Source organism: Trichomonas vaginalis, chromosome VI, assembly GCF_026262505.1.
Source record: "Trichomonas vaginalis G3 chromosome VI, whole genome shotgun sequence".
In the NCBI taxonomy this organism is placed as follows: Eukaryota; Parabasalia; order Trichomonadida; family Trichomonadidae; genus Trichomonas; species Trichomonas vaginalis.
Window position 1 is genome coordinate 12,767,269 of NC_067208.1, and position 27,432 is coordinate 12,794,700.

At 33.5% G+C, this 27,432-nt stretch overlaps 13 protein-coding genes and 3 pseudogenes across 16 annotated transcripts, besides 4 other annotated features; 8 read left to right on the plus strand and 8 right to left on the minus strand.

Moving 5' to 3' along the window:
- Positions 1-598: 598 nt before the first annotated feature.
- On the plus strand, positions 599-1,083 carry TVAGG3_0854600 (uncharacterized protein; the record flags this gene model as incomplete). The annotated part of the gene is made up of 1 exon (XM_051249415.1): positions 599-1,083. A coding segment is annotated over one exon (485 nt), but the record flags the coding sequence as incomplete, so codon positions are not given.
- Positions 1,084-1,451: 368 nt separating this feature from the next.
- Positions 1,452-1,694, minus strand: TVAGG3_0854610 (serine threonine-protein phosphatase family; the record flags this gene model as incomplete). Its single annotated transcript, XM_051249416.1, has 1 exon — positions 1,452-1,694. The coding sequence occupies one exon, from the start codon at positions 1,692-1,694 to the stop codon at positions 1,452-1,454; it is 243 nt and encodes an 80-aa protein (XP_051084891.1).
- A 520-nt stretch (positions 1,695-2,214) lies between these two features.
- On the minus strand, positions 2,215-3,033 carry TVAGG3_0854620 (phage tail repeat-like family; the record flags this gene model as incomplete). The annotated part of the gene is made up of 1 exon (XM_051249417.1): positions 2,215-3,033. One exon carries the CDS (start codon positions 3,031-3,033, stop codon positions 2,215-2,217), a length of 819 nt encoding a protein of 272 aa, XP_051084892.1.
- A 204-nt stretch (positions 3,034-3,237) lies between these two features.
- TVAGG3_0854630 (histone serine kinase protein) lies at positions 3,238-4,083 on the minus strand (the record flags this gene model as incomplete). The annotated part of the gene is made up of 1 exon (XM_001295842.1): positions 3,238-4,083. One exon carries the CDS (start codon positions 4,081-4,083, stop codon positions 3,238-3,240), a length of 846 nt encoding a protein of 281 aa, XP_001295843.1.
- Positions 4,084-4,599: 516 nt separating this feature from the next.
- Positions 4,600-5,432: a mobile genetic element.
- A 2,165-nt stretch (positions 5,433-7,597) lies between these two features.
- Positions 7,598-7,626: a mobile genetic element.
- Positions 7,627-7,892: 266 nt separating this feature from the next.
- Positions 7,893-8,864: a mobile genetic element.
- On the minus strand, positions 8,266-8,864 carry TVAGG3_0854670 (uncharacterized protein; the record flags this gene model as incomplete). Its single annotated transcript, XM_051249418.1, has 1 exon — positions 8,266-8,864. A coding segment is annotated over one exon (599 nt), but the record flags the coding sequence as incomplete, so codon positions are not given.
- Positions 8,865-9,156: 292 nt separating this feature from the next.
- Positions 9,157-27,432: part of a mobile genetic element that runs on past the window's edge.
- TVAGG3_0854690 (uncharacterized protein) lies at positions 13,515-13,727 on the minus strand (the record flags this gene model as incomplete). The annotated part of the gene is made up of 1 exon (XM_051249419.1): positions 13,515-13,727. The coding sequence occupies one exon, from the start codon at positions 13,725-13,727 to the stop codon at positions 13,515-13,517; it is 213 nt and encodes a 70-aa protein (XP_051084894.1).
- TVAGG3_0854700 lies at positions 14,296-17,068 on the plus strand (annotated as a pseudogene). Its single transcript has one exon. A coding segment is annotated over exon 1 (2,773 nt).
- TVAGG3_0854710 (integrase core domain containing protein family) lies at positions 17,417-18,141 on the plus strand (the record flags this gene model as incomplete). The annotated part of the gene is made up of 1 exon (XM_051249420.1): positions 17,417-18,141. A coding segment is annotated over one exon (725 nt), but the record flags the coding sequence as incomplete, so codon positions are not given.
- Positions 18,681-19,343, plus strand: TVAGG3_0854720 (uncharacterized protein; the record flags this gene model as incomplete). The annotated part of the gene is made up of 1 exon (XM_051249421.1): positions 18,681-19,343. The coding sequence occupies one exon, from the start codon at positions 18,681-18,683 to the stop codon at positions 19,341-19,343; it is 663 nt and encodes a 220-aa protein (XP_051084896.1).
- TVAGG3_0854730 (KilA, N-terminal/APSES-type HTH, DNA-binding family) lies at positions 20,484-21,087 on the plus strand (the record flags this gene model as incomplete). Its single annotated transcript, XM_051249422.1, has 1 exon — positions 20,484-21,087. A coding segment is annotated over one exon (604 nt), but the record flags the coding sequence as incomplete, so codon positions are not given.
- TVAGG3_0854740 (uncharacterized protein) lies at positions 21,359-21,832 on the minus strand (the record flags this gene model as incomplete). Its single annotated transcript, XM_051249423.1, has 1 exon — positions 21,359-21,832. One exon carries the CDS (start codon positions 21,830-21,832, stop codon positions 21,359-21,361), a length of 474 nt encoding a protein of 157 aa, XP_051084898.1.
- Positions 21,924-22,957, plus strand: TVAGG3_0854750 (organellar and viral DNA polymerase type B; the record flags this gene model as incomplete). Its single annotated transcript, XM_001292368.2, has 1 exon — positions 21,924-22,957. A coding segment is annotated over one exon (1,034 nt), but the record flags the coding sequence as incomplete, so codon positions are not given.
- On the plus strand, positions 23,078-24,337 carry TVAGG3_0854760 (annotated as a pseudogene). Its single transcript has one exon. A coding segment is annotated over exon 1 (1,260 nt).
- Positions 24,793-25,770, plus strand: TVAGG3_0854770 (organellar and viral DNA polymerase type B; the record flags this gene model as incomplete). Its single annotated transcript, XM_051249424.1, has 1 exon — positions 24,793-25,770. One exon carries the CDS (start codon positions 24,793-24,795, stop codon positions 25,768-25,770), a length of 978 nt encoding a protein of 325 aa, XP_051084899.1.
- On the minus strand, positions 25,831-26,687 carry TVAGG3_0854780 (annotated as a pseudogene). The gene has a single exon. A coding segment is annotated over exon 1 (857 nt).
- TVAGG3_0854790 (uncharacterized protein) lies at positions 26,712-26,972 on the minus strand (the record flags this gene model as incomplete). Its single annotated transcript, XM_051249425.1, has 1 exon — positions 26,712-26,972. The coding sequence occupies one exon, from the start codon at positions 26,970-26,972 to the stop codon at positions 26,712-26,714; it is 261 nt and encodes an 86-aa protein (XP_051084900.1).

Sequence of the window (27,432 nt, forward strand, 5' to 3'; positions counted from 1 at the left end):
CTTCTTGAACTTTTTCAATGACATACTCTTTGTCAGCTTTGTTGTCAACATCTGCTTTTGTTGCATATGTTGCATCTGCTCTGTCATGTTCTTCTTGAACTTTTTCAATGACATACTCTTTGTCAGCTTTGTTGTCAACATCTGCTTTTGTTGCATATGTTGCATCTGCTCTGTCATGTTCTTCTTGAACTTTTTCAATGACATACTCTTTGTCAGCTTTGTTGTCAACATCCTCTTTTGTTGCATATGTTGCATCTGCTCTGTCATGTTCTTCTTGAACTTTTTCAATGACATACTCTTTGTCAGCTTTGTTGTCAATATCTGCCTTCAAAAGAAGTTCATCTATAGGTTTCTCGTTTAAAGTTCTTTTTGTTGGATTTATACAGACAGTATGGTTCTTATTGTCTTGAAACAGAAACTCATCTGTCATTGGGTTTAATGTCAGTTTTAAGTTTCCTTCTTTCAATGACTCAGATATCTTAGAATAGTTTGAAAAGTTTGTTGTGTTCTTATTTAGAGCTTGCATAATGAGTTGTCGGTTGTGTTGTATTTCTCTCATAGACGCTGTTTCATTTGACATTTTTATTCTAGATAAAATATGCTTCCAATAGAAAAAGAAAATTCAAGAGTTGCTACAACTAAACCATTAGATGAACTTTTTACTAATGTCGGTCAAAAGTTTGAGACAGAGACCGTAAAGCATGAAGGCTATCGTTTTGACTACCCATTAAGATGGCTAAGAGACCCATCTGTCACAAAAGCTATTGGCTTTCGTAGAATGAAGTTTGTGTCTGTAGAAGATAAAAGTTTTCCATTTATTGTAAGGTTTCATATAGATTATATATCTGAAGGGAAACGAAAAATGTGGGAAGAAATTGAGCTAATACAAGTTGACCTTTCATCTTCTCTACAGACTGCGTTAAAAAATATAGAAGATAAAATAAATTCATGTTATGCAAAATATGCTGATGAATATGCAAATACCGAGAGCACACTTTATGTGAGAATTGTATATGACAAACAAAATTCACAAGTGTCATTTCAAATCTACGAAGACAATCCAAAGAAAGACGAACAAATATATACAGAATTCACTGCAATGTCATGGTATTATTTGCAAAGAATGTTAAATCAGAAAGTCGAACTTCCTTTAGCAAATATTTACAGTCGATATGCAAGAGATGAACCATATTTATTTAAAGATGTTTTCGACCCAGCTGCTATTATTGTTCATGCTTCATTTTCTGGCGCCCAAAACTCTTTCTTATGCTTGGCAAATGACTTTTACGAAAAACCTACAAAGTTATACGAACCACCAAGTGGAAGTATTTCGGATTTTCAAGTATGGTTTACTACAGATGGAAGAAAAAGAATAATTCCATTATACCATGCGTTTTACTTAGAACTTAGTTTCATATACAACTACTATCGAACGGTAAAAATATAATTTTTTAATACGGTTGAGGTGTTGGATTTGGTTGCCAACTAGACTGTGGTGCAGGTTCAGGCTGTTGTATAACAGGAGCTTGTTCTTCTGGTTCAGGGTCTTTAGGTATAATACCAACAAACTGACCTACTCTTTTACCAATATTTTTGACTCCGTTCCAAATTCCTCTTCCTACGGTTTTTATTCCATTCCATATACCTCTTCCAACATTTCGAAAGAAGTTTCCAATACTACTGAAGAAACCCATTTTACTATATGTAAAAATCTAATGTCCGCCTAGTCTCTTACGTTTCCTTCTGAGTTCCATAGCATTCTTTAACTGGAGCTCATACATTCTGTTTCTCCTCTGGTAGAAAACATATTCTGGGTCAACTCCTGTGTTCGCGTCATCTGCATAAAGTTGTTTGTATCCCACTTCAGGGTTTGTATAAAACTCTTTCCATCTCATATTTGCATACCATGGTGGCAAACCTAACGCAGCGTCATTTGACATGGCAGTTTGCATTTGTACATCTGTTGGCACTTGACCATAGTTTGCCATTGCAGTTTGTATTCTAACTTCATTTGGAATATTCTCTGGGTTTGGTTGTCCAGGTTGCTGTGCATTCGCTAAGTTCTGTGCGTCCATTTAATATTAGATAAAAATATCTCTTACGAGTACATATGCTGAACATTTGCAGGTATTGGTTCATCTTCATATTCTCTATATCTTTCTGCCACGTCAAATAAGTAAATGACACAATGGAAAAAACCTAAAACAAGTAGTCCTATTTCAAACCACATTTACTTACCAATAAAATTTCTTTGTTATGACACTTTCTCCAGTTTATAGGACCTCTCTCATATTCTATCTTATCGTATCTAAACTCATAGTCATGTATGTCCTCTAACCATCTCATGACACTTTCCAAACCACTTTTATCGGATGTAAAGTAAAAGCATGGATGGTTATGTAAAACGTCTAAAGTTTCTAAAGAGTCTCTCAAAGTCCAGTCTACTTGGTATTGAAAATCCCATGTGTTAAAGAACGGCGGGTCCACTATAAAGAAAACATTTTCCTTGTCTTTATATTTTTCATACAACTCTGTCCAATGACATCTCACAAACTCTATACCCTCAATATATTTTTCTATGTCCTCTTTGAAAACATTTGTATAGTTAAGATATAAAACTTTTGACATAAGTGTTTCAATGTCATGAACTCTTATAGCACCACTATATAATAGTCTAGCAGATATACTATCCCAGTCAATATACTCTGCCTTTTTCAAAACCTCTCTCACAATATCTTTCTTATCTAATGGTATACGTTCCATCTTACCTATAGGTATCTTTTCTTTTAACTCTTTCAATATATTGTTTGTGTCTGGAATATGTTTGAGACGGTCCATATAGTTGTCGAAGTCATTGCATATAATCTTTGAGTCAGGAAATACGGTATGACATAAATGAGATATATAGAAACTTCCACCGAACAAATCTACAAATGTTAGACCATTCGGTAGTTTCTTAAGTTCTCTCAATAGAATATCTTTACATCTACTCTTATTTCCAAAGAAGGGTAACGGTGGTTTTGTAAAATTCATTTTATATATATAATAAAAATGTTTTTTCCTGAAAAGTGACAGAAAAGTGACAAAACATGAAAACATATATATTTTGTGAAAAGCTCCTGGAAGACCCGTATATAAGAACTTCATTTATACTAAACATCTTCGGGGCTAGAAGGGGCGCAGCCCCTGGAAGCCCCAATACCTTTTTTTTTTTTTTTTTTTTTTTTTTTTTAAATTTCACTTAAAAGAAATAACTCTTGTTAAGACAGGCTTAACAATAACGTTAAGACTTCTCAATGAGTTACTTGAAAAGCGCTCCATGGATTGTGTAGGAATTGAAGAACTTGAAGCGCGTCTGCGTCGATAAATGGAGCAACGCAAAATATCGTCAATAGTTAAACTATTACTTTCTTTGCATTGTAAGCAGCAAGATACCATCATCGCTATTTCAGTTGGTATTGATGAAGGATATTTTACATTGGCAAAATTCCTGGATTTTGCATCCTTCTTTGTCATGTAAAGATCTGATATTAGTAATCCGGTAAGCATGTAATAAAATGTTTCGCCTAAACTCCAAATGTCATCTAATTTCATCTTCTGAAACTCTGATTCTGAAACTTCAGAAGCAGATACTGCATTACTAAAATCACATATACGGATATGATTGTAACGGTCGATAAGGAACTTAGATGGGCGAATGTTCCCATGACAGAATTTTTTATCATGCAAAATTTTTAAGGATTGAAGCATCTCAAAAGAATATTGGATAAACTTTTGTTCAGAAATGACACCTTGAACGGTCACTAGACGGTAAAGATCAACAGGGCAATAGTCCATAAGGATGTAGACGTATTTTTCACGATACCAGTACCTATAGATATTGATAATGTTTGTATGGTAGAAGTTCTTAATAACATCCGTTTGCCTTTCTTCAAAATGTCTTACGTCAACCCTCTCCAAAGAATACAATTCTCTGTATTTGTTCCATTGGACAAGGAACACTTTACCGTATTTTGTATCACAAATGACTCTCTTGAAGGTTAGGCCTTCTTCATTCATGGTTTGCATATCCACGTCGTTCATTCTTGCTTTAAAATAAATGCTATTAATTTTGAATCCTATTGAAAAGTATGAAAAGACGTAAAATAAATTGAATGTTAAAACTGCGCGATTTGTGAACTTGTAAAGAAGTCTTGGAATGCTAGGAATATTTAGCATGACATAATATCATTCTTGCATTTAGAGTTGAAAATGATAATTTTGATCCCAACGTGTTCGAAAAAAATTCAGAGCATTTTATTCTTCTTTTGAAATTCATTTAAAATATAAATCGTAAAATTAGATTCCGATACATATTTACTATCTAATTCTATCAACTTTTTATACTCATTTCAAAATAATGTTAAAAATAAATTTTTACTATTATATTTATTTATAAATAATTAGCATGCATTTAACTGATTTTTGATAATTCAATTATTCAGAATGTTATTCTTCTGAAATAATACTCGTCACGATGATAATCACTTTATAACTAGATAAAACACAATTCCAAAAAAGAAAAATTAATTTAAAAAGTTCTTTGAACTATTTGCCATGTTATAGACCGAAAATAGATTTTTTCGGTTTTCTCTTCAAATAATTGAAAGAATGATACTATTATAGGTTTATTATATTATATAGCATATAATCATGCTATAGCCGAAAATTATAAGTTTTTAGAAGATTGAATATAACACAAATAAATTTGAATGTAAGTTAAATTGCTTGTTGTTTTTAATAGCTATTTAATGAGAAATCCAATATTGCAAAATTCAATTTGAATGATTGAAAGAACAGAAAAAGTCATTCTTTTCAATTTCGAATATGTTTCATTGTATTTATATTATATGGCAAATAAGATATTCAAACTTGATTTTTTGAAAGGAAAATTCACAAAATTGAATAAATTCAAATAATTTTTATTCAAAAATAAACTAGTTATTTGAGTTTAATACTAATTATCTATTCAAACAACAAAGTTTGTAATTTAAAATATTTTGTGAGATCAGATTGAATTAATTCAAGGTTCTTTTTCAATTAATATTAATGACCATATTACGCATTTCGAACATTCTAAACCAAATATATAAAAATGGGAGACGAATGTTAAAATTTTCTAGACATAAAGAAGTTGTTTACCGAGTTTTAGCTCTTATCTCTAACAAAAATTAATTTTTAAAAAATGACCGAATACGTTTCACAGCGAGAAAAAATAAAAGGCAAGATAGAATTTTCTAGACATAAAGAAGTTTACCGAGTTTTAGCTCTTATCTCTAACAAAAAATTAATTTTTAAAAAAAAGACCGAATACGTTCACAGCGAGAAAAAAATAAAAGGCAAGATAGAATTTTCTAGACATAAAGAAGTTGTTTACCGAGTTTTAGCTCTTATCTCTAACAAAAAATTAATTTTTAAAAAAAATGACCGAATACGTTTCACAGCGAGAAAAAAATAAAAGGCAAGATAGAATTTTCTAGACATAAAGAAGTTGTTTACCGAGTTTTAGCTCTTATCTCTAACAAAAAATTAATTTTTAAAAAAATGACCGAATACGTTTCACAGCGAGAAAAAAATAAAAGGCAAGATAGAATTTTCTAGACATAAAGAAGTTGTTTACCGAGTTTTAGCTCTTATCTCTAACAAAAATTAATTTTTTTAAAAAAAGACCGAATACGTTTCACAGCGAGAAAAAAATAAAAGGCAAGATAGAATTTTCTAGACATAAAGAAGTTGTTTACCGAGTTTTAGCTCTTATCTCTAACAAAAAATTAATTTTTAAAAAAAAGACCGAATACGTTTCACAGCGAGAAAAAAAATAAAAGGCAAGATAGAATTTTCTAGACATAAAGAAGTTGTTTACCGAGTTTTAGCTCTTATCTCTAACAAAAAATTAATTTTAAAAAAAAGACCGAATACGTTTCACAGCGAGAAAAAAATAAAAGGCAAGATAGAATTTTCTAGACATAAAGAAGTTGTTTACCGAGTTTTAGCTCTTATCTCTAACAAAAAATTAATTTTTTAAAAAAATGACCGAATACGTTTCACAGCGAGAAAAAAATAAAAGGCAAGATAGAATTTTCTAGACATAAAGAAGTTGTTTACCGAGTTTTAGCTCTTATCTCTAACAAAAAATTAATTTTTAAAAAAAGACCGAATACGTTTCACAGCGAGAAAAAAAAATAAAAGGCAAGATAGAATTTTCTAGACATAAAGAAGTTGTTTACCGAGTTTTAGCTCTTATCTCTAACAAAAAAATTAATTTTTTAAAAAAAATGACCGAATACGTTTCACAGCGAGAAAAAAATAAAAGGCAAGATAGAATTTTCTAGAATAAAGAAGTTGTTTACCGAGTTTTAGCTCTTATCTCTAACAAAAAATTAATTTTTAAAAAAAAAGACCGAATACGTTTCACAGCGAGAAAAAAATAAAAGGCAAGATAGAATTTTCTAGACATAAAGAAGTTGTTTACCGAGTTTTAGCTCTTATCTCTAACAAAAAATTAATTTTTAAAAAAAAGACCGAATACGTTTTCACAGCGAGAAAAAAATAAAAGGCAAGATAGAATTTTCTAGACATAAAGAAGTTGTTTACCGAGTTTTAGCTCTTATCTCTAACAAAAAAATTAATTTTTAAAAAAAGACCGAATACGTTTCACAGCGAGAAAAAAATAAAGGCAAGATAGAATTTTCTAGACATAAAGAAGTTGTTTACCGAGTTTTAGCTCTTATCTCTAACAAAAATTAATTTTTTAAAAAAAATGACCGAATACGTTTCACAGCGAGAAAAAATAAAAGGCAAGATAGAATTTTCTAGACATAAAGAAGTTGTTTACCGAGTTTTAGCTCTTATCTCTAACAAAAAATTAATTTTTTAAAAAAAAGACCGAATACGTTTCACAGCGAGAAAAAAATAAAAGGCAAGATAGAATTTTCTAGACATAAAGAAGTTGTTTACCGAGTTTTAGCTCTTATCTCTAACAAAAAATTAATTTTTAAAAAAAAGACCGAATACGTTTCACAGCGAGAAAAAAATAAAAGGCAAGATAGAATTTCTAGACATAAAGAAGTTGTTTACCGAGTTTTAGCTCTTATCTCTAACAAAAAATTAATTTTTAAAAAATGACGAATACGTTTCACAGCGAGAAAAAAAATAAAGGCAAGATAGAATTTTCTAGACATAAAGAGTTGTTTACCGAGTTTTAGCTCTTATCTCTAACAAAAATTAATTTTTAAAAAAAAGACCGAATACGTTTCACAGCGAGAAAAAAATAAAAGGCAAGATAGAATTTTCTAGACATAAAGAAGTTGTTTACCGAGTTTTAGCTCTTATCTCTTAACAAAAAATTAATTTTAAAAAAAAGACCGAATACGTTTCACAGCGAGAAAAAAATAAAAGGCAAGATAGAATTTTCTAGACATAAAGAAGTTGTCTACCAAGTGTCAGCTGTTTCTTCTTTTTCAATACTGATATAAAAAAAAATCTTTATTATTTATTTAACCTTTATTGTTTCATTAAACTTCATTTATTTTATATTATAGTTTTATTCTTTTAGCTACTTGTAAAATAATCTAATTTTATATCATCATTTTACCGGATTATTCTTCAGTACATCGATTGTGTATCTAAAATAATATCATTATCCTTATTCTGTTTTTTCCAAAATTCTTTTAAATATCTTTTTTGGTTAGATTACTTTATACTTTTTACTTTTATTTTTTAATTCCAAAAAAAAAATTTGGTGATTGTTCTATTCTGTTACAATGTGCATTATCATATTCTAATGAATTATTCATTACATACATTTAAAAAAACTTGTTAAAAATGAAATTAAAAAATTATGTTTATTATTACGCTGTGAATGTGTCAACAGCGGTCATGCCTGTATCTGTATCCCATATTTGCCACAACCTTTCTGTATCTGCATTTGTGTATTTCGGTTTCAGCTGATACATTTGATTTGGCGTGTAATTTGTTCCAGTTAATGGATTAATTGGGAGATCTTCATGCGGTGTGTTATTATTGTACTCCCAAATAAAGGCAGGAATAGCCTGAATGCTTTGGCAGCGCTCCAATGTCGGTCAGAATCTCTCAATCTTCCCATTTTGGTAGGGAAAATGAGAGTCTGTATGCCGCCATTGGACGCCCCAAAGATCAAGTAGATCTTGAAAGGCGCCCCTATTTTCTGAACCGTTGTCGGTCCAGAAACAATAAGGGGCGCCAAATTCAATGAAGGCGGAAGCCGCAACGTTCGCTGTCGTCGCTGCCAGCATATCTGGTATTTGTATACACGCTAGGACTTTGCGGCTAAAATCGTCGATTATGCCATAAATATACTGGCCACGAACACCCCTAAAATAATGAACATCTGCGTGCCAGATAAGATTGGGTGAAAGCGCCCAATATCTTACTGCTGTTTCTGGCCCGGCATGCTCTAATCGCGTCTTGGTGAAATGATTTTCTTTGAAGTATCTGCGTACTTCTCTATAAGATACATCAATTTGTTGTAATTTCAAACGTTTCCATTGTTTTGTTTGACCACAGGGAAAGGCCCAGTGGTCATGTATCACAGCAAGAGCTTTGATTTGGTCGTAGGGATTGGCCCTACAACCTTTCTTGCCTTTAGGCAATGGGATATTCTGTAAGCTAAATTGATTTTGTAAAAAAGATTTTGAAACATCTAAATATTTGAAATCATTTGATTGAAGGGTTGGGGCGATGGGAACATGGGTGCAAGCTTCTTCCCATGTCATTTTACCTTCTTCAATCTGATTGGAAATACCAATTAGGTAAATTCGATCGACATACCCTTTGTAAGGATTCATTCTAATGAAGTACGTTAACAATCAAAATATTCTATAAGTGTCTAGTATGGAATTCAAAAGAATAAAGAAAATGGTAACGTAAATAAACGTATTATGAAATAATTTATAATTAAAATGAAAAAAAGAAAAAATAATAAGTAAAGTGACTGGAAATGAAAATTAAAATCAGTGTACAGTTTTATTTTTTTCTCGCTGTGAAACGGGGAGGTTTTTTGTGATATGGAGTTAGTATACAAGTCTTGGGTACGGCGGCACTGCGTTCCACCTTACCCAATACTTGTGAATTTGACACTTTACAAAGCCGCCAACCACTTCACTAACGAACTCACTAATGTAAAAAATAAACGTTCTCACTATCGTTCTCACTAACGACTTCACTAATGTTCTCATAAATTTTCCTCAATATCTTCATCATCAGTGTTAACCCTATTGTAGTCATACTTGAAGCCATAAACTTTCTCTAACTTCTTAACGTACAATTTACATAACTTACCTTCGTCATCGTATGGTTTAATGATATAACTATTTCTATCTTTATACACAGTCAATGAAAAGTCAACTGGTCTCGGATGTATTTGAAAGAACATGTTATGCTCAGGAAGGAAGAATAAATGTTTAAATGTATGTTTGTTATATTTTTCGATTTGTATGAGTTGCTTTTGTTCTGTCATTTACATCCAAATAAAAATTTTCAGTAAAATAAAAAATAAACTTAAAAATTAATGATATCACCACCCTCACACGTATGAAAACATAGCACAAAAATAAATTTAGGTGAAGTGGTGAGATCTCACCTCTTTTTTCACCTGTTTTTTCACCCTGTTGAATTCATTGCTTTATAACTCTCTTCCTTGGTTCTTTTTAGTTGCTTTCTTCACGTCTGTCTCCAGCTTGACTGTCTTTCTTCTTCGGCCGTAATGATACCAGTTACTTCCACCAGTCAATGGGTCAAATGGTCTTTCGTAAGGGTTTCCATACATTCCATAGGGACCATACGGAAGAACTACTGGTGGAGAAGAAACATTTTCTTTAGTTCCATCGACTCTATTTAAATGCATTGTTTCACCTTTCATCTGGTCATTAAAGTCTTTTGCGTGTTTTGCAAACTCATCGTCCTTTCCTAAAGCATTTTCTGACTCAGTCGCAACCAAATTGGATGCTTTATTTATGAGCCCTATTTTATTTAATCTTAACTTCTTTGCAACCCCAGCCTCCAATCTTCCCTTTATTTGCATCTAATGTCTTCGAAACCCTTCCTCCACTCATTTATTTACTGCGTCATAAGCTCCAAGTGCTTTTGCTCCAAATGCTAATGCTTTTGTTCCCATTGCGCCTAAAGCTGCCCAAACTACCATTTACCCCATATTAAATCATCTCTCTTCAATATTATCTCATAAAAGTTCTCGTTACTGGAGAAAGTCAATGAAAACATAAGCGTTCTCACGGGCTTCGCCCTCACCGCTTTGCGGTCTATCTAACTTCTTTCTTATATCATCTATACGCTTCAAAATGTTGAACAATTGCTAACATCTTCTACAACAGTTATTTCATCATGAATGACCTTCAAGAACAAGCTCATTTAATATGCAATTAAAATCATTTCAATAATGAGTCCATCCTTTCCGTCTTTGGGTAGCACAACATCTTTCATTGAAGAAGGTTCGACAAGTCTTATGTTAAACTTACTGACAAAGTTTTGTATACTATAATGCTTCGGCGGCGAATACATGTAGTTTGAAAGACATAATATAGATTCTTCAGCAAATTCACTTATACTGGATTTTATAAAATGTTCTCACGAGACCAAATACCACCAATTGACAATCTTGTAAGCAATCCTGCTGAACCTTCTACTGTAAATGTCGATGGTAACATTCACGAAGGTCATCTATTGACATCGTTGAGTCACTGTATTTAAATATTTTCTTAAAGCAATCGTCATTATCTAACCATGCAATAGCTTTGAAGTTTTCATTCGAATATACATCTGCTTCATTAAATGTAAAACCTGACTTCTTTGCAGAGATGACTTTAAAATCTATTGAGTTTGTTTCAAATTATATGCTATGGTAACTTCTGAAGGTAATGGATGTCCTTCCGCAGTCAGTTGTTCTCTCACTACCGTTTGAAGCTTTGTATTAAAAACTTTCATGTCATCTCCTGTATCTAAGTTCACATACACAGCAACAGGAAAACTATCTTGCTTCTTTGTTTCATCATTATACTCAAAAACATTAAAGTTCTTCAATAATATTGTTCTTCCTGCTGGAATACTTCGAACCTGTCTGATTTCAATAGCTTTCTCACCTCCTACATACTCTACCCAGTGTCTTGGATATTCATAAGTATACTGACTTTCTTGAATTTGGTAGGTTTCATCATAACGTGTTCATAGTATACTTTATACTCTTGTCAGTTAGACTCGGTGCTATGTTCTGAATATTTCTGACTTGCATTTTTAATGGAGATAAAATAAGCATTTAATACATGACGTAGATGAAGACATGAATGAAACTACAGACAACTTAACTCTTCTCTTATTCTTCCTTTCAGCAAAGATTATGAGTTCTGTTCAAATGGTGTTTATTTCTATTGTGGAAAGATGGGTTCGGGTAAGACATTTAACCTCATTCGTCATATACTCATAACAGACGTTTAGGAAACGACTCATACTATGACCAAATCATTATATCAGCAACTTCAGACTCTATGGACTCAACAGCGAAAACATTTATGTCAAAAGTTCAAGCCTCTGTCGTTAAAGTTCCAGACAGTGAACTCATTGAATTTCTTCAACGTTACATTCGACGTAAGAGGAAATATTATGCCATCGTTGAATTTATACAGTCAGGAATGCAAAAGACTTCTGAGAGATGGAAAGAATTATTGACAAACACCACTTACGTCAATACTCAGGAGTTTACGATATGAAACGACTTACAAACTACATTCTGTCAAAACTTTCAAAATACCCCTTCAAAAAGTATCCTTCAAACACTCTGCTCGTTTGCGACGACTTCGCCGGAAAAGGTTTAGTGTCAAAGCCGACTCACCATTAGCTAACATCATTACTAAAGTCAGACATTACCACTTAACTGTAGCAATACTTATGCAAACATGGAGGTTTTTAGCTTTAAACATAAAACGTCTCATAACTGACTTCGTTATCTTTCAAGGTTTCTCACTATGATATTGAACTCATTTGGAAACAGTCAGGTATAACATTACCTTTTGAAGAAATTTGGGAAGCATATAAGTCTCTCATCTCTCCTCGTTCATACCTTGAGATTCATATCATGACTAATACCATTAAAGTCAAAAATATTCCATGGGAACGACCAACATTGTTTTAAAGTTTAACCTTCAATTGACTGATGGTAAACAAATTCCATGCATCTCTGTCGCCATTTCTGTTAATATTTTTGCTGTCATTCATATCATCCACTTCCCCATCCGTTAGCTTTTGAGGATATGCGTTAGAATAGCTGTTCTTAAATGAAGGCTTTTCACCTTTGAGAGCATAAACTCTATAACTTTCTGCATACTTTATGTTTGAACCTCCTGAGCCATCATTGACATAAATTTTTATAGGCTTCCACCCTTTGTTCATGTTCCTGCTTCTTCCCTTAGCTCTTTTGTTCAGTAGTTCTACATCTTTATACACAGCACCTGTCTCAGTGAATTCAACAATATTTTCATTCGTTAGCTTTACATTCAAACCCTTGTCGAGTATATTGTTCATTTCATACATATAAAAGGTTTTTATTCTATATGAAATGAGAAGCAAATCCATCTTAGCTGGTGCCGTTAATGTTCCAATTGAACCAACATCAAATGTTGACTCACGAACGACAAACAATATTGTCATAAAGAACTATAGTTCAGAGTGTTTGAAAGAAAAAGAACCAGACTAATCCGTGAATTTAAACTCAGCTTCAAACGCTAACGCTACATCAGATGTTAAGTTAGAGTATCCACCACTGGACCAAATTCTTTCAAGAGAAGCCAACGACAACCCTTACACAAATGTTCAAACAAATCCTTCAGATAACGTAGACCATTACCTTCTTCAGTTATACCAAACAATTTTACTCAAAGACGATAAGAAGCTTTTGACAAATCTTATAAGCAAGAACCAAATAATTCTAACAAAGGAGGACCTTGAAAATGTTATATCACGAATAACAGGAAAACAATGTGTCATTGACTATCTCGACCCTGAAATCGAATGCTGTGGTCAAACGCCATATTCATGAAAATAGGTAACATCCGCATCATTGAAACACCAGGAACTACAGGAGTTGAGTTTAAGTATAAATATTCGAATGAATACACAAAACTATCTACTGACTATAAGCTTTGTTTGAAATATGTTTTAGTAAATTAAAGCAGTCAGGAGGGCTCTTTGAGCCCATCTTGGCGCTTTGCGCCGTCAGTCAAAAAAATTTCAAGTTAGCAATTTGTAATATCTATCCAAAACTTCTTCAACAGTATCGAACTCATCTTCATAATGCAAACCTAATCTTATTGACTTGGTGCAGTTTTCACTAACACAATATTTTTCTGTTCTCTTGACTGACATAACTAATTCATTTGTTTCATCAAACAGCAACAACCAAAGTTCATGACCTAATACATAACATTCATACTTTATATTTTTAGCTCTGAGTTCTCTTGTAAGCTGTTGCATTTAATATTTTCTAAAAAGTCAACTTCAACAGTCATTCGCACTGGTGCCTTCAGTTCTACAGGCTCTCCTTGAAAGTCAACAAGTCTGAATTGCATGTCTTTCAAATTATGAGGACTAATGCGAACCCATTTACCTAAATGAGTTGCTATGACAGGAACGTTTGGAATGAACATTGAATTGACTGCATAACAGAAGGATTTATATTCTACTGAACCTTTACTATTAACTCCTGAAATACCTGTGACATTAGCTATTTTTGACTCAATGTACAAACAATTGCCATAACATACGTATGGAACAGATTTCATCTCAATCGTTTTGTCAACACTTTTCAAAGGAAATGTCATATGGTATGCACCCAAAAGAAGTTGTACTCTATGACTCATTCTTGGTATCTTAAACTCTTTCTTGCTACTGAACTTCAATGTTCCCTCAGAAGAGAGTTCGACATCTATGTTGTCAATAGTTTCTTCATTTATGAGAGTATCTATGACTCCAGCAATTTTATCTATTCTATACCAGCTCTGTTAGGAAATGTTATAACACTTCTTTTGTCATCTATTTCAATCTCTATGAAATCTGTTTCATCTGTTATGACAAAAGTTGCGATAGTATTGAAGTCAACAACTCTGAAAGCAAGCGCTTCATTCTGAAGACCTAAGTTTGTTTGTAGCTTTACTGTCCCGTATTCGTTTGGGTCTGTACTTTGCAAATAGAACAACATTTTATTCTCATTAAAATATGACTATTGCTGCATATGCGTATGAAACAAATGAAGCAAGAAGAGCACATGAACTAGTAAACGAAAACTCAACTTTAACCATTGAAGGCAATGATTTAGTCATTGACGATGGAAAAACTAAAAAAGTCATTGATTTCGATACTTTTAACACTTATGACCCATTCATTACAATAAGTAAAGTTCCATCATAAATGATGGAACGGTGCAATATATAAATTCTACAGTAGATGCCTCATTAGTGAAAGTATTAAATGTTCTCATTGAATTGTTAAAGAGCTTTCGATTTGACGACAACATTAAATGCCTAAAGAATTTAGTCATGAATGAGAAACAAATTCTCGGCGTTGCTGGTAGCAGTAATGATGTACACCTTATGACATTAGAATATTATAACGAACATAAAGATGAACTGAAAGGAGAGAAGGGTGACACCGGACCTCAAGGACGACCACAAGGAATACAAGGAATACAAGGAACAAGGAATACAAGGACCTCAAGGTGAAAACGGTTTGGATGGTGAAGATGGAAAGGATGGAAAAACTGCTAAATCATGGATATGGAACCTTATAAATACTGGTTTAACAGCTGCTTCATATGGAGTTCTTCAATACCAAATCGGAAAGATATGGGCAGTACTTGGTGAAGAAGTTTTAGATGACGTTAAAAATGCTTTGAACTTCATTTCAAATGGTTCGGATACTATTAAAACTTTATCTGGTTGGATGCAAGAAACAAGGAGTCAAATAGATACTGTAAGACGTATAGCAAACAATGCACGTACGGGATTGGATACTTTACGAGAAGCACAAAATACACTAAAGGAAGCAAATGATATTCTTGGCTCAGTATCAGACATGCATGAAGATTGGCTTAAAGGTATTGACAAATCTTTAAAAAATCACAGTCAGTCTATTGCTGACTACAAGAAAAGTATAGATTTTTTACATAGTGCTATGGACGTACATGATGGAAGCATAAGGAACTTACTTAATGCTAACAATAACTTACCAGGAACTATTAAAGCATTTATAAAGTCCTTTGTAAAGCCTGGTGCTCTAACATTTAGGTCTTTGAGAGCAAGAGCATTGAAGTCAAGAGATGCAGAAACTCCAACAGAACCTACAGAAGGAACTGAAACAACAGAAACTCCAGAAGAACAACCAAAACCAACAGCTAATGAAATATTGTTCGAATATTTTCCAAGGTACTCTGTTCTCATTGCATACATTCAAGAAATACTTAAGAAAGCAGACTTGACTTTAGGAGATGATGAAAGTTCTGTATATCTTTCGTTCCAGTTTCAAATAGCAGAACTTTTGAGACAGATATGCTTAATGTATGACAACATCTCTGATTTCACAAGATATGATGACGACCATGACCCCGAACACGGTGAAGAAGAAGTTTTACAAACATCCATTAAGACAGGAAAGGTTTTAACTCAAAGTCTCATTATTGACACCAAAGATGGCGAAGTGGATGTTCTTCAAGAGCTGAAGAAAAATACTTCTTCGGGAGGTGGTGGTAGGCATGAACTTGAAATAAATGAGATAGAAGAGAAATTAGCCGAAAAAGCAGATAAAAACCATGTTCATTATATATGTTCAGATGAACAGATTATAACGGACTACCATGGATATTTAACACAGGATGAAGAAGTGAAGACGAAAGATGTTAATGAAAGAAGATATAAATTCATTCGTGCTAAAGGTTATGACATACGCTGTACTGTACAGTATGACACAGGTAAAGCACCAGAAGTATTTGGTTATAACGATGAAATTTATGCTTCATACTTCTTTGTTAACGGTGTATTAGTTGAACCAAGATTTACATTGAGAGTTAAGGCAAAAATAACTTTTGAAGATGCTATTAAAAGTAAAGCTGACAAAGTTGAACTTGAAGCAATGAACAAAGTTTTGAAATCTCATAAACACAACATCTCCGATATAAATGAACTTCAAGCTACATTAGACAGTAAAGCCGACAAGAACCATACACATAAATCCTTCACTACTGTTAGAGCAGACGACATAATATTGAACTATGATTTGGGTTCAAGTGCACCTTTAGAGAATCCGAGTACAAGCGTAAAAGATACTCTTAACAATTTAGATAACAGTTGCAGGAATATCGAAGGTCATGTCAGAAACTTTGAAGCATATGAACTACCAGCAATGTTAGATAAAAAAGCCGACAAGAACCATACACATAAATCCTTCACTACTGTTAGAGCAGACGACATAATATTGAACTATGATTTGGGTTCAAGTGCACCTTTAGAGAATCCGAGTACAAGCGTAAAAGATACTCTTAACAATTTAGATAACAGTTGCAGGAATATCGAAGGTCATGTCAGAAACTTTGAAGCATATGAACTACCAGCAATGTTAGATAAAAAAGCCGACAAGAACCATACACATAAATCCTTCACTACTGTTAGAGCAGACGACATAATATTGAACTATGATTTGGGTTCAAGTGCACCTTTAGAGAATCCGAGTACAAGCGTAAAAGATACTCTTAACAATTTAGATAACAGTTGCAGGAATATCGAAGGTCATGCCAGAAACTTTGAAGCATATGAACTACCAGCAATGTTAGATAAGAAAGCAGACAAAACAGAGCTTCAAACATTAAAGATTGAAATACTTCAAACATTATATCCTATAGGCTCTATTTATACGTCAATGAATTCAACAAATCCAGCAAGTGTTTTAGGTTTTGGTACGTGGAAGCAGATTGTAGATAAATTCTTATACTGTGCTAGATATTCAAAGACGGCAGGAGGTTCGAAGAAAATTAAAGAAGCAAACCTTCCACCACACACTCATACAGGAACTACAAACTTTTCTGGCGACCATATCCACTCATTAAGAGACCACCCATTATACAACTCAGAGTATGAAGCTGGCAATGACGTTTTATCTCCATCTTATAACAATGCAGCAAAAAAGACTTTTCGACAAACTGAACCGGGAGGAAATCATTCACACACTTTCACAACAAATCCAACAGGCTCGGGTGAAGATTATATGCCACCATTTATGACTGTATTCGCATGGTACCGCGTTCAATGAACGCGCTTGAGCCTAGAATAAAATCTTTAACTTTACATAAATGAGCTTGAAAGAAGTATTCGAACAACATCCATGGAGGTCATTTAAGAAGTTCAATGAAGCTGCAAAGAGTTGGGGATTTACTAACAGAGCTGAAGTGAAAAGGTTCTTTGACAAAAATGTTGTACATCAAACAAAAATAAACCCTTACGACTACTTTTTACCAATTTACTCCAACACTCCTGACGCATACCAATTTGACACTCTCATTCAAAGCAGAAAAGGAGGACATAAACCATTCCTCATCTTCATTAATGTTAACACTCGTAAAGCATATGCATATACAATGAAAAATAAAGGAACTCGTGAAGTGTTAAGAGTTTTACAAAAGTTTGTAGCAGAACATAGCCCAAGTACTTTAACATCAGACCAAGACAGTGCATACCTCAGCAATGAAATCACAGATTTTCTCATTAAGCATAACATAACTCACTACACTACTGAAGACCATAACCATAACATACTCGGCATCATAAACCGCTTCATAAGGACTCTCAGAGATTTAAACCAAGAGCGAGACTTTACCGAAGAAACAATGAAACATTTTCTCGAAGTATATAATTCCTCAACACATTCTACAACAGGACATACACCAAATTCAATGACACAACAACAAGAAGAAAAGTATATACAAAAGAAACGAAGCCAAACACAAAATATCAGAAATTCAACACAATTTACCCTCATTCCTGGTACAAAAGTTCGTGTAGTTCTTGACGACAAACCGTTGACAAAGAAACGTTTAAGGTTAAGTAGAAACTATTATATCGTAGACTCTACGCAAGGTAATGGATATCTTATAAAAGCTGCTGACGACTCTATTGCACTTTATCCTCGACATAAATTAGTCGAAAGTAGTAATGGCAAACTTGCTGAAACCATTGACGAAGCAAAGCGAGGAGTGGTTATTGAAATACTTGGCTATAACATAAACGATGACACTTATAAAGTAAGATATGAAGGAGGTGTTGAAGATGTTATACCATCTAAGAACTTGAGAGAGTCAAAGCCAACACATCTGGGACCATTAGAGCGGGAGTACTGGAAAGACAAAAATATGCCAGAAAGAATAAGAAAATTCTTCTAAACTTTTTCATTAGATGTAAATCAGACAAAAATAATGTTTAGGTGAAGAGGTGAGATTTCACCTCTTTTTTCACATGTTTTTTCACCCTCGTGAATTTTCATGAATTTCCTTAAGATAGAAAAAATAAAGTTAGTTTTATTTTTATTTATTTTTTTTTATTTTGTATGTAAGAACAGAAATGTCAGTCGAAGCAAAAACATTCACGAACAAATCTAATGGCGAAACATTCACAAAAGGCACTTATAACGGTATTGAAGTCTTACGTAGAGACAAGGATGGTTACATTAATGCAACAAAGATGGCAAGAGAAGCAGGAAAGTTAAACCATTTAAACAGATTTCTCAATAGTACTAAAATGCAGGAAATTCTTGAGTTTTGGTTGAAAGAATACGGTGGAGCCAAAAGTGGCTCAACCTCAAAACAAGCATTTTATGAGCTTGCTAAGGGCGTTATAAATGAATTCAAAGGTATTTACATACATCCTGACCTCGTTCATTTTGTTGCTGAATGGTGCTCTGTAAAGTATGCATTTTATGTCAAAGATATTATGGACTCCATAGACAAGAAAGTTCATGAGAAATTAGATGAAGAAGAACTCGAAGATACAGTAGAGAATGCTAAACCTTTGTTTGAAGAAGTTAGAAAAATGTGTGAAAAACAATTAGAACATGAACGTGAGATATGTTATGGTTATAGAGATTCTCAATACGAACTAGACCAATGGGAACAAGAAGATTTAAAGAGAGAATTTAGAGAATATGAACTCGCTAAGATAGCATTAGAAACTGCAGAAAAGAAGTTAAAAGTTTGGAGTCGTTTTGTACAAAAATATTGTGAGTAAATGAACTCATTATTTTTGCTGAATTCGTGAGATTCTGAGTAAAATGGCATATGGCATGTGTCAAACCGTTGAGTTTTCACAAAATTCCAAAAATAACGTTTACCATGTAAAACGGTTATAAATAATGAGGGTAGAATTCGTGGTAGAAATTAGGTTAGATATACCCATCTACCCTAAAAATTATTTTTGCTGAATTCAGCACAAAATTCTGAGTAAAATGACATATGGCACGTGTCAAACCGTTGAGTTTTCACAAATTTTAAAAATTGCTGCGGAAAGTTCGTCAAAAAAGTGAAGGTTCCCGACGGTTTCAAACCGCCATACTTTACATGAAGATAGTTTACAATGTCAACTAAATATCATGTACGATAGAAACGGTTATGTAAAGTTTACATTTTGTAAAGTTTTGTCCTGATTCAAGACAAGTCTTGTATTTTTTCAGAACAAGTCTTGTATTTTTTCAAGACAAATCTTGTCCTGATTCAGAACAAGACTTGCACTTTTTAGTCTGTTTTTCTTGTAAAGTTCTCAAATTTGAGAACAATTGTCCTGATTCAAGACAAGTCTTGTATTTTTTCAGAACAAGTCTTGTATTTTTTCAAGACAAATCTTGTCCTGATTCAAGACAAGTCTTGCACTTTTTCAGGAAATCCTATCGTCCAACTTTACAAATGTCACTTTTCCAGCATGATTGCATTTTGGTCGGGGACAACTTTCTCTCAACTTTGCCACTTTTTCTATCGTCGTGTTTTGTCACTTTTCCCTCAGGGTGTGTGTCAGAAAATATCCAAAATCTTTATAGCCTCGTATCTCCTTCAATTCTTGACGGTTTGACATGTATGACACACCATTCAATTCAGAATTATGTGCTGAATCTTATGACCTTCATTTGTTCGTGACTTCTTTTCACATATGTAACCATGAATTTTTAACATTTCTTTATCACAGAAAAATAAAGTTAGTTTTATTTTTATTTATTTTTTTATTTTGTATGTAAAGACAGATATGTCAACAACAGAGAACACAACAACTGCTATCGTTCATGAAGCCATTAATGAAGAATATGAATACATACAGTATAACAAACAGTTACGTCTCATTCGTTCGGTCAAAGATGACATGTACCAAATGCAAAGTATAATGAATGCTCTTTGTTCTACAAAGCAAGCATATCATTGGTTTGAAAACCAACAGACAAAAGAACTTTTAGAAGAATTTCCTCATATGATTGCTTCCCTCGGAAAACCGGGGGAAGAGATTCCGTATGAAAATCGCAAGAATTTGGCTCCTGGTTTGAAAGGTTATTATGTTCATAGACTTTTAGTAAACGCTGTAGCAATGTGGGCTTCACCTCGTTATGCTTGTTATATTTTCATGATGTTAGATGAACTATATAAAGCAGAACGTGAAGATATGGAAATGAAACTTCATGCAAAAGATGAAGTCATTGAATCCAAAGACAAAAGCATACAGAAAAGAATACCACGTTCAGTACCAAAAGGAAAGGAAAAGAGTTATAAGTATATGATATATACTGAAGAGTTGGAGAAAGAAGAAGACAGTGACATGGTTATGTTGCATTTAGTCAGAAGAAACAACAAAAGCTTTTATGACCTTGCTAAGATTTACAAATCTGACAGAAACTGGTTCTATCGTGAAAACTTACCGATTTCAATGACACCGAATGAAGATGTTAAACAGATAGTTCAAGACACACTTCCTCAAACACACTATGACATCAAAGGTTGCACAATACTTACATTCAAAGAAGACTTAACATTACTGAAGGAAAAAATAACAGAATATTTCGATAACTTCAAAGAGGAAGAATGAAAAAAAATCTCGTCGGGTGCCACGTTAGAACCATAGTGGAGAAAACCATGATAAAAACAAAACGCTCCATGTCGATCATAATCGACGAAGTGCAAATCTTCACTTCGTCAAGTTTATTTTGTTTTTACCATTTAAGTGTTGTAAAATGTCGATATGAAGAATGAAAAAAAATATATTTTTGCTTAAATGACGTCAGGGTCAATTTCTTCAACCATTTCACTTCCTTCGTCAATGTCAATAGAAGCTTCTTCAACCTTTGGTAAGAATTTCTGTATAACATCTTTGTTCGTTATTGTCTTCAGAGATGAAGGATAATATTTCACATTTGTTTCACCCTTCTTATATTCTTTCTGTTCGGAAAGATTCATAGCAATACTGAAGAAGTCAATGTTAGAGTTCTTTATGACAGTATAATGAGTATCTTTGACATTCACGAAGAAACCCTTTTGTTTCAAAACTACTGCTAACTCTTGTGAAGTATAACGTTTGCGGTCAATGACGATAGCTAATGGTCTGACATACTGACCGAACTTAGATTCTTTCACAAACTTCTTGTTAAAGATAACATTGACGTTTGAAGCACCATTGAACTCATTCTTGATGGCATTAGCGAGAGCATTGTATGAAAAGAACTTGCAATCTTGCATGTGTTTCATTATAATAAAAATATTAAATTATTTTGAAAAATAACTTAAAAAAATCTAAGCTAATTTTTTCAAAAAAATATTTTTTTATTTCCTACTAAAGATGTATCGGAAGTTGTCTAAGTTAGAACACTCGGAAATAAAACAACTTCTTACAGAAGCTAACATAGATGTTGCAAAACATTACGCAACAAACAAAAAAGCACTCGCTGACATCCTCAATGACTACAATGTTGAAATAACTTATGATAGAATTCATGAGTTCATAAAGCCGCAACGCGGCGAGGACGAAGTCCATGCAAGAGCATTTCCTTTAAATGACGTTGCTATTGACTTATATCATAGACGTTCAGTACCTCATGAAGTAAGAAGAGAAATGTTTGACATAACAAATGCAAACGTTGGTCATACTCGTAAAGCTCTTTCGCATGATGTTCGTCAAGAGATGTTTGACATAACAAATGCAAACGTTGGTGAAACAAGAAGAAGAGACGACACACTGAAACAACAGAGAAGAGAGATGTTTAAGAGCGCTATAGAACAAGTTCGCAAAGCTAACGATGTCATTCGTTCCATTGACGACAAACCAAAAGAAGGTGAGAGATGGTTAAAGAAAGATGAAGAGAATAGGAAGAGAAATGTGAAGTCAGGCAATAGACTCATTGACTTTAACATCGAAGCTTTAGATGAACCAAACAGAGACTACTTACACAAACATTTCGGTAAGGTTTTCATGAGACTCTTAGAGAAGATTAAAATAAACACCCAACAGAGATGGATGGTATGTTATAAACTTGGTGGAAAGTATGAATGTTCTACGTTAAACCTCAATAATATTGGAACATTACTACATCAGCTCTTGAAGGAGAACTTTATATCAGAGATAGAAGCAAATGCTGCAGGTATTGTTGAAATGCACTATGACTTCTTCTTGACAAACATAAAGAATCTTACTGAAATAAAGATGTATGATTTAACAGAATATGAAGGCTTAACGATGTCAGATGTAAAGAAAGGCAAACCAAAAAAGAGACCATATAGAGATGAAAGCACACTGACAAATGACCAGAAAGCCATTTTGGAAGCTCTTAAGCAAACAGGAAACCCAGCACTTATAGAAAGCTTTTGGAAAGATAATGGTGAAAAGAAGTTTTATAAGAAGAGAAGCGGTCAGTTCTGGAAGTATCTTTGCACATTACCTATAAATCTTGAGCGCTACCAAATCTTCAATGAATTGAACAAAGAACTGCAGCACTTATGACAGAAGACAATTGTTTCGTTTATGCTTGCATTCAGGCTGGAGTAGATGGAGAGACTATTGACCACATGAGAGAAGTCATTCGTGTTAGAGACTTTCCTCAAAGTAAAGTACAAGAAATTTCTGACGCAACAGGTATAGCATTTAATGTTACCATTGGTTATTTCAATGACTCAAGACATAATGAAATAAAGAGATATATACCAAAAGAATGTGAAACTGTTAGAACTATTGACTTACTTCTTGTTGAAGACCACTACATGCTAAACGAAAGATTACCAATGACAACATATTTCATTCGCAACTATATAGAAATTCTCAAAGCTTGTGGTGGAATGAACATTGAGAAACAAATGAAGATTTATACAAAGAGAGAAGATAAATATGTAGTTCGTTATGATAGAACAACACCGTTATGGGATGTTATGAAAACATTGTGGGAGTGCAAATATTTCGAACCTATTTCTTATGGAGAACTTTTCACATATACTACTGACTTATATAAACAGAACCTTGCACCATTTAAAGATTTGACATATGCTCCAAAGTATTGTGTACAACTGAAGAAGAAAGCCGAGTCAAAAGAAGTAAATAAAAATAAGTGCAAGTTCATTCCTGAGCACGTTTTCTTTGCTGACTTTGAGTGCAGTACGATGGCTTTCATAAAGCTTTTAACATATGTTACGACAGTGAAGATGGTTCAGTGAGTGAAAGCATTTGGGGTCAGAACTGTGCAACAGAATTTTTGGAGCGACTTCCTGACAAGAGTTTAATATATTTCCATAACCTCAGTTATGATATAAACTTCATCTTAAGACACATGACAGAAGTGAAAGGAACTCCCATCATTAAAGGTTCACGAACAATGCAAATAACTGGCTTATATAAAGGAAGGGCAATTATTATAAAAGACTCTTACAGTGTTATAAATAAGAAGCTTAAACTATTTCCTGCTATGTTTAACTTACAAACAGGACCGAAAGAAGTATTTCCATACAACTACTACAGCAGTGTTTTGTTAGCAAATGACAACAGAACTGGTGTCATTTCTGAAGCATGTAAGTTTATCCGGGATGCAGATACATTCATGAAAAACATAGATTCCATCAAAGGTTGCAGAATAGATGAGAACCACTTCGACTTAGAAAAGTATAGCACATTTTATTGCAAACAAGATGTAAGAATTTTAAGAGAAGGTTTTGTTAAGTTCCGCAATGACATATTGAAAGAATTTGATTTAAACGTTTATGACTACGTTAGTATTTGTTCAATTGCTAACAAATTATTTGAGAACAGAGTGTACTTCCCGAATGGAAATTTATATGACCTCTCAAATAAACCAAGAGAATTTATTTCGAGATGCATTCAAGGTGGAAGATGTATGTTGTCAGATAACATTAAACAAAAGAGTAAAGAGAAACTCATTGCTGATTTCGACGCTGTTTCATTATATCCATCAGCTATAGCAAGACTTTATACTTTAGAAGGTATTCCAAAGGTTATGAAGAAAGAAATGTTAAGCACAGAGTATCTCATGAGACATTTATTCGATGACGACCAAAAGGAACCCATTGGTGAAAAGTTTATGTCCGGCTTCTTTGTTCTCATTAAGATAACAGAGATTGGAATACATAGACACTTTCCTTTAATAGTTTGTGACCCTGAACTAAATCCAGAACTTAACGTTCCCAGAAGTTCAAATACTTGCTGTTTAATGTATGTTGACCATATAACATTACAAGACCTCATAAAATATCAAGGTGTCAAATGTGAAGTGTTGCAAGGATACTATTACGATGGAAACAGAGATATTAGAATAAGAGATGAAGTAAAGAAGTTGTTTGAGTTAAGGTTAAAGTATAAGAAAGAAGGAAATCCTTTGCAAGAAAATATAAAGCTCATTCTGAACAGTATTTATGGCAAAACTATTCTATCTCCTATTGAGTCAAAAATAACCATAGTAGATGACAAAGATGCTATAAGATATGCCATCAGAAACTACAACCATATAGTGAAGTTCGAAGGTTTGGATGGTTCAGATAAAACTATTTTCAAGCTAACGAAAAGCATTTGCAGACACTTTAACTTCTGTCCACTTGGTGTTAACATTCTGTCTATGTCGAAGAGAATAATGTGTGAAGTATTCTGTACTGCAGAAGATATGGGACTTCAAATATTTTACCAGGACTGTGATAGCATGCATATTTTCAATGAAGACATACCAAAGCTTGCAGCAGAGTTTAAGAAGAGATACGGTAGAGAACTTATTGGTAAAACATTAGGTCAATTTCATAGCGACTTTGCAGAAATCACACCTGGAAAACAAAGTTTAGCATACAAGTCAATATTTTGTGGAAAGAAGACTTACATAGACTTACTCACTAACGATTTAAATGAAGTTGCATTCCATGCACGTTGCAAAGGTGTCAAACAAGACGTCCTTGCTTTAACAGCAAATGAAATGTTTCCTGAAGCTATACAATGCTATTACAATGAAGATAAGAACATTCACATACCTGTTGGAACATATGACAAAGACTCTGAGTTCAGTTTAATGAAACTTTACAAAGCACTTTATGACGGTCAAGAGATTGGATTTGACTTATGTAAGTCATGTCAACCTTGCTTTGAAGAGAAGTTTAACTTCTCAATAACGACTAAAACAAGCTTTATTCGTAAGTTGAAGTTCTGAGGTCATTTATTTTTGTCAGCAATGAGGTCATTCGTGATAAAAATAAGCTCATGTGGTCATTTACAATACTGCGATGGTAGAGTTTAAGAGTTGTGCTTCAATGTAGAGACAGTCCTTATGGTCTGGAGGTAGCAAAACAGGGCTTTATGGTCATGAGTGGAGAACATGTCTATCCAAAACTCACGATTGAAGCCAGTTAATTTATAGTATTTAGGGTTAGGAAGTGGTGAAGTTCTTGTATGACCAATGAACTCATTTTCAACTCCCTTACTTAAGTTTGAATATAATATAGCTTGCTTTCTATCCCAAATACCTGGAAATCTAATTTCGGAAAATTCATTTTTCCTCGGAAGCATTGCATCATAATTGAAAACATTCTTGAAATCATCACTTGGTTCAGAGATTTGAAATCTTATACGTAATGGATTTTTTTTCTCTTTAGCGACTTCATTGAATGGTGAGAATACAACAAACTGACAGTCATGTGTTCCATCTTCATTTTCATTAAATTCATAATGAAAGTCTATAAGTTGTGGCTGACTACCTTCTTCTTTCAGTTGTGCAAGAAACTCACGTAAAGGCTGTAAAGTTTGTACTTCAATGTTGAACTTTTTCTCGAACATCTCATTAAATGAAATCATACATTGTTGCAATGTTGTATCGTCTTTAAAGTATTTGTATATGTGAATGTTTTGGGCGCTTAAAGACTGTTCGTCATTTTCTATCTCGACTTGAAGTATAAAGTCAACCTTTCTGAAAGCACGTGTTATATACATAGATGTTATGCCAATGTACTTCTCTTCATTTATGTTCACAATCCAGTCTGTTGGAAACTTAAACGTTACTCTGTTCCCCTTTATTTTGACGTCAGGGTTTTCACTACTGAACGCAACAGATAAAGGTATTTGTCTATACATTTAATTCGGATAAAAATAAACCATTTACTCTTTCTTTGCTTCAGCTTCTTTAGCTTTTGCTTCAGCTTCTTCTCTAGCTTTTTTCGCCAGTAGTCTTGGGTTCTTTTGTCTTCCAGCAGCTAATGCAGCAAGTTGTTTTTCACTAAGTTTTCTCTTTGGTCTCTCTGGCTTTTGTTCTTGTTTTTGTTCCTTCAGTTCGGATAAAATTTGCTCACGAATTTCTTTCTTCAATGCTTCAACATCTATGACCCCTTGGGTCTTGTCCGTAGGGCTTGTCTGAGTCATTTGACTGCAGATAAAAAACAAAATTAAAACTTTAACCGATGTAAAATGAGCTTGTCAAAATCAGAGCGAGAGTCTATTATATTAAATGACGCAAGAGGAATACAACATCCTTTCTATTACGTAAGTCAGAGTAAAGATGGTAAAATATACGTAAGAAAAAGAAAGGTTCCATTAGCGAATGCAGAAAGCGACAACATTAAGGTGTATGGCAAGGGTGAAGTCCACGAAGCCCATATAAAACCTTCTGTTCAAACTGAAAAGTCAATAGAACCAGAAGAAAAGAAGCCAGATGTACTTTCAATAACGAACCAAGAGCTTATTGCAAAGTTCGTGAATTTCATTGAAAAACAAACCGAGTCAAAGAACCTGACCACCAGTGAAAGAAGTTGAGACAAAAGAGAATGTACAGTTCATTGAAAATGTCAAGAAACAACTTCCACCACGAATGCCAAGAAGAAGA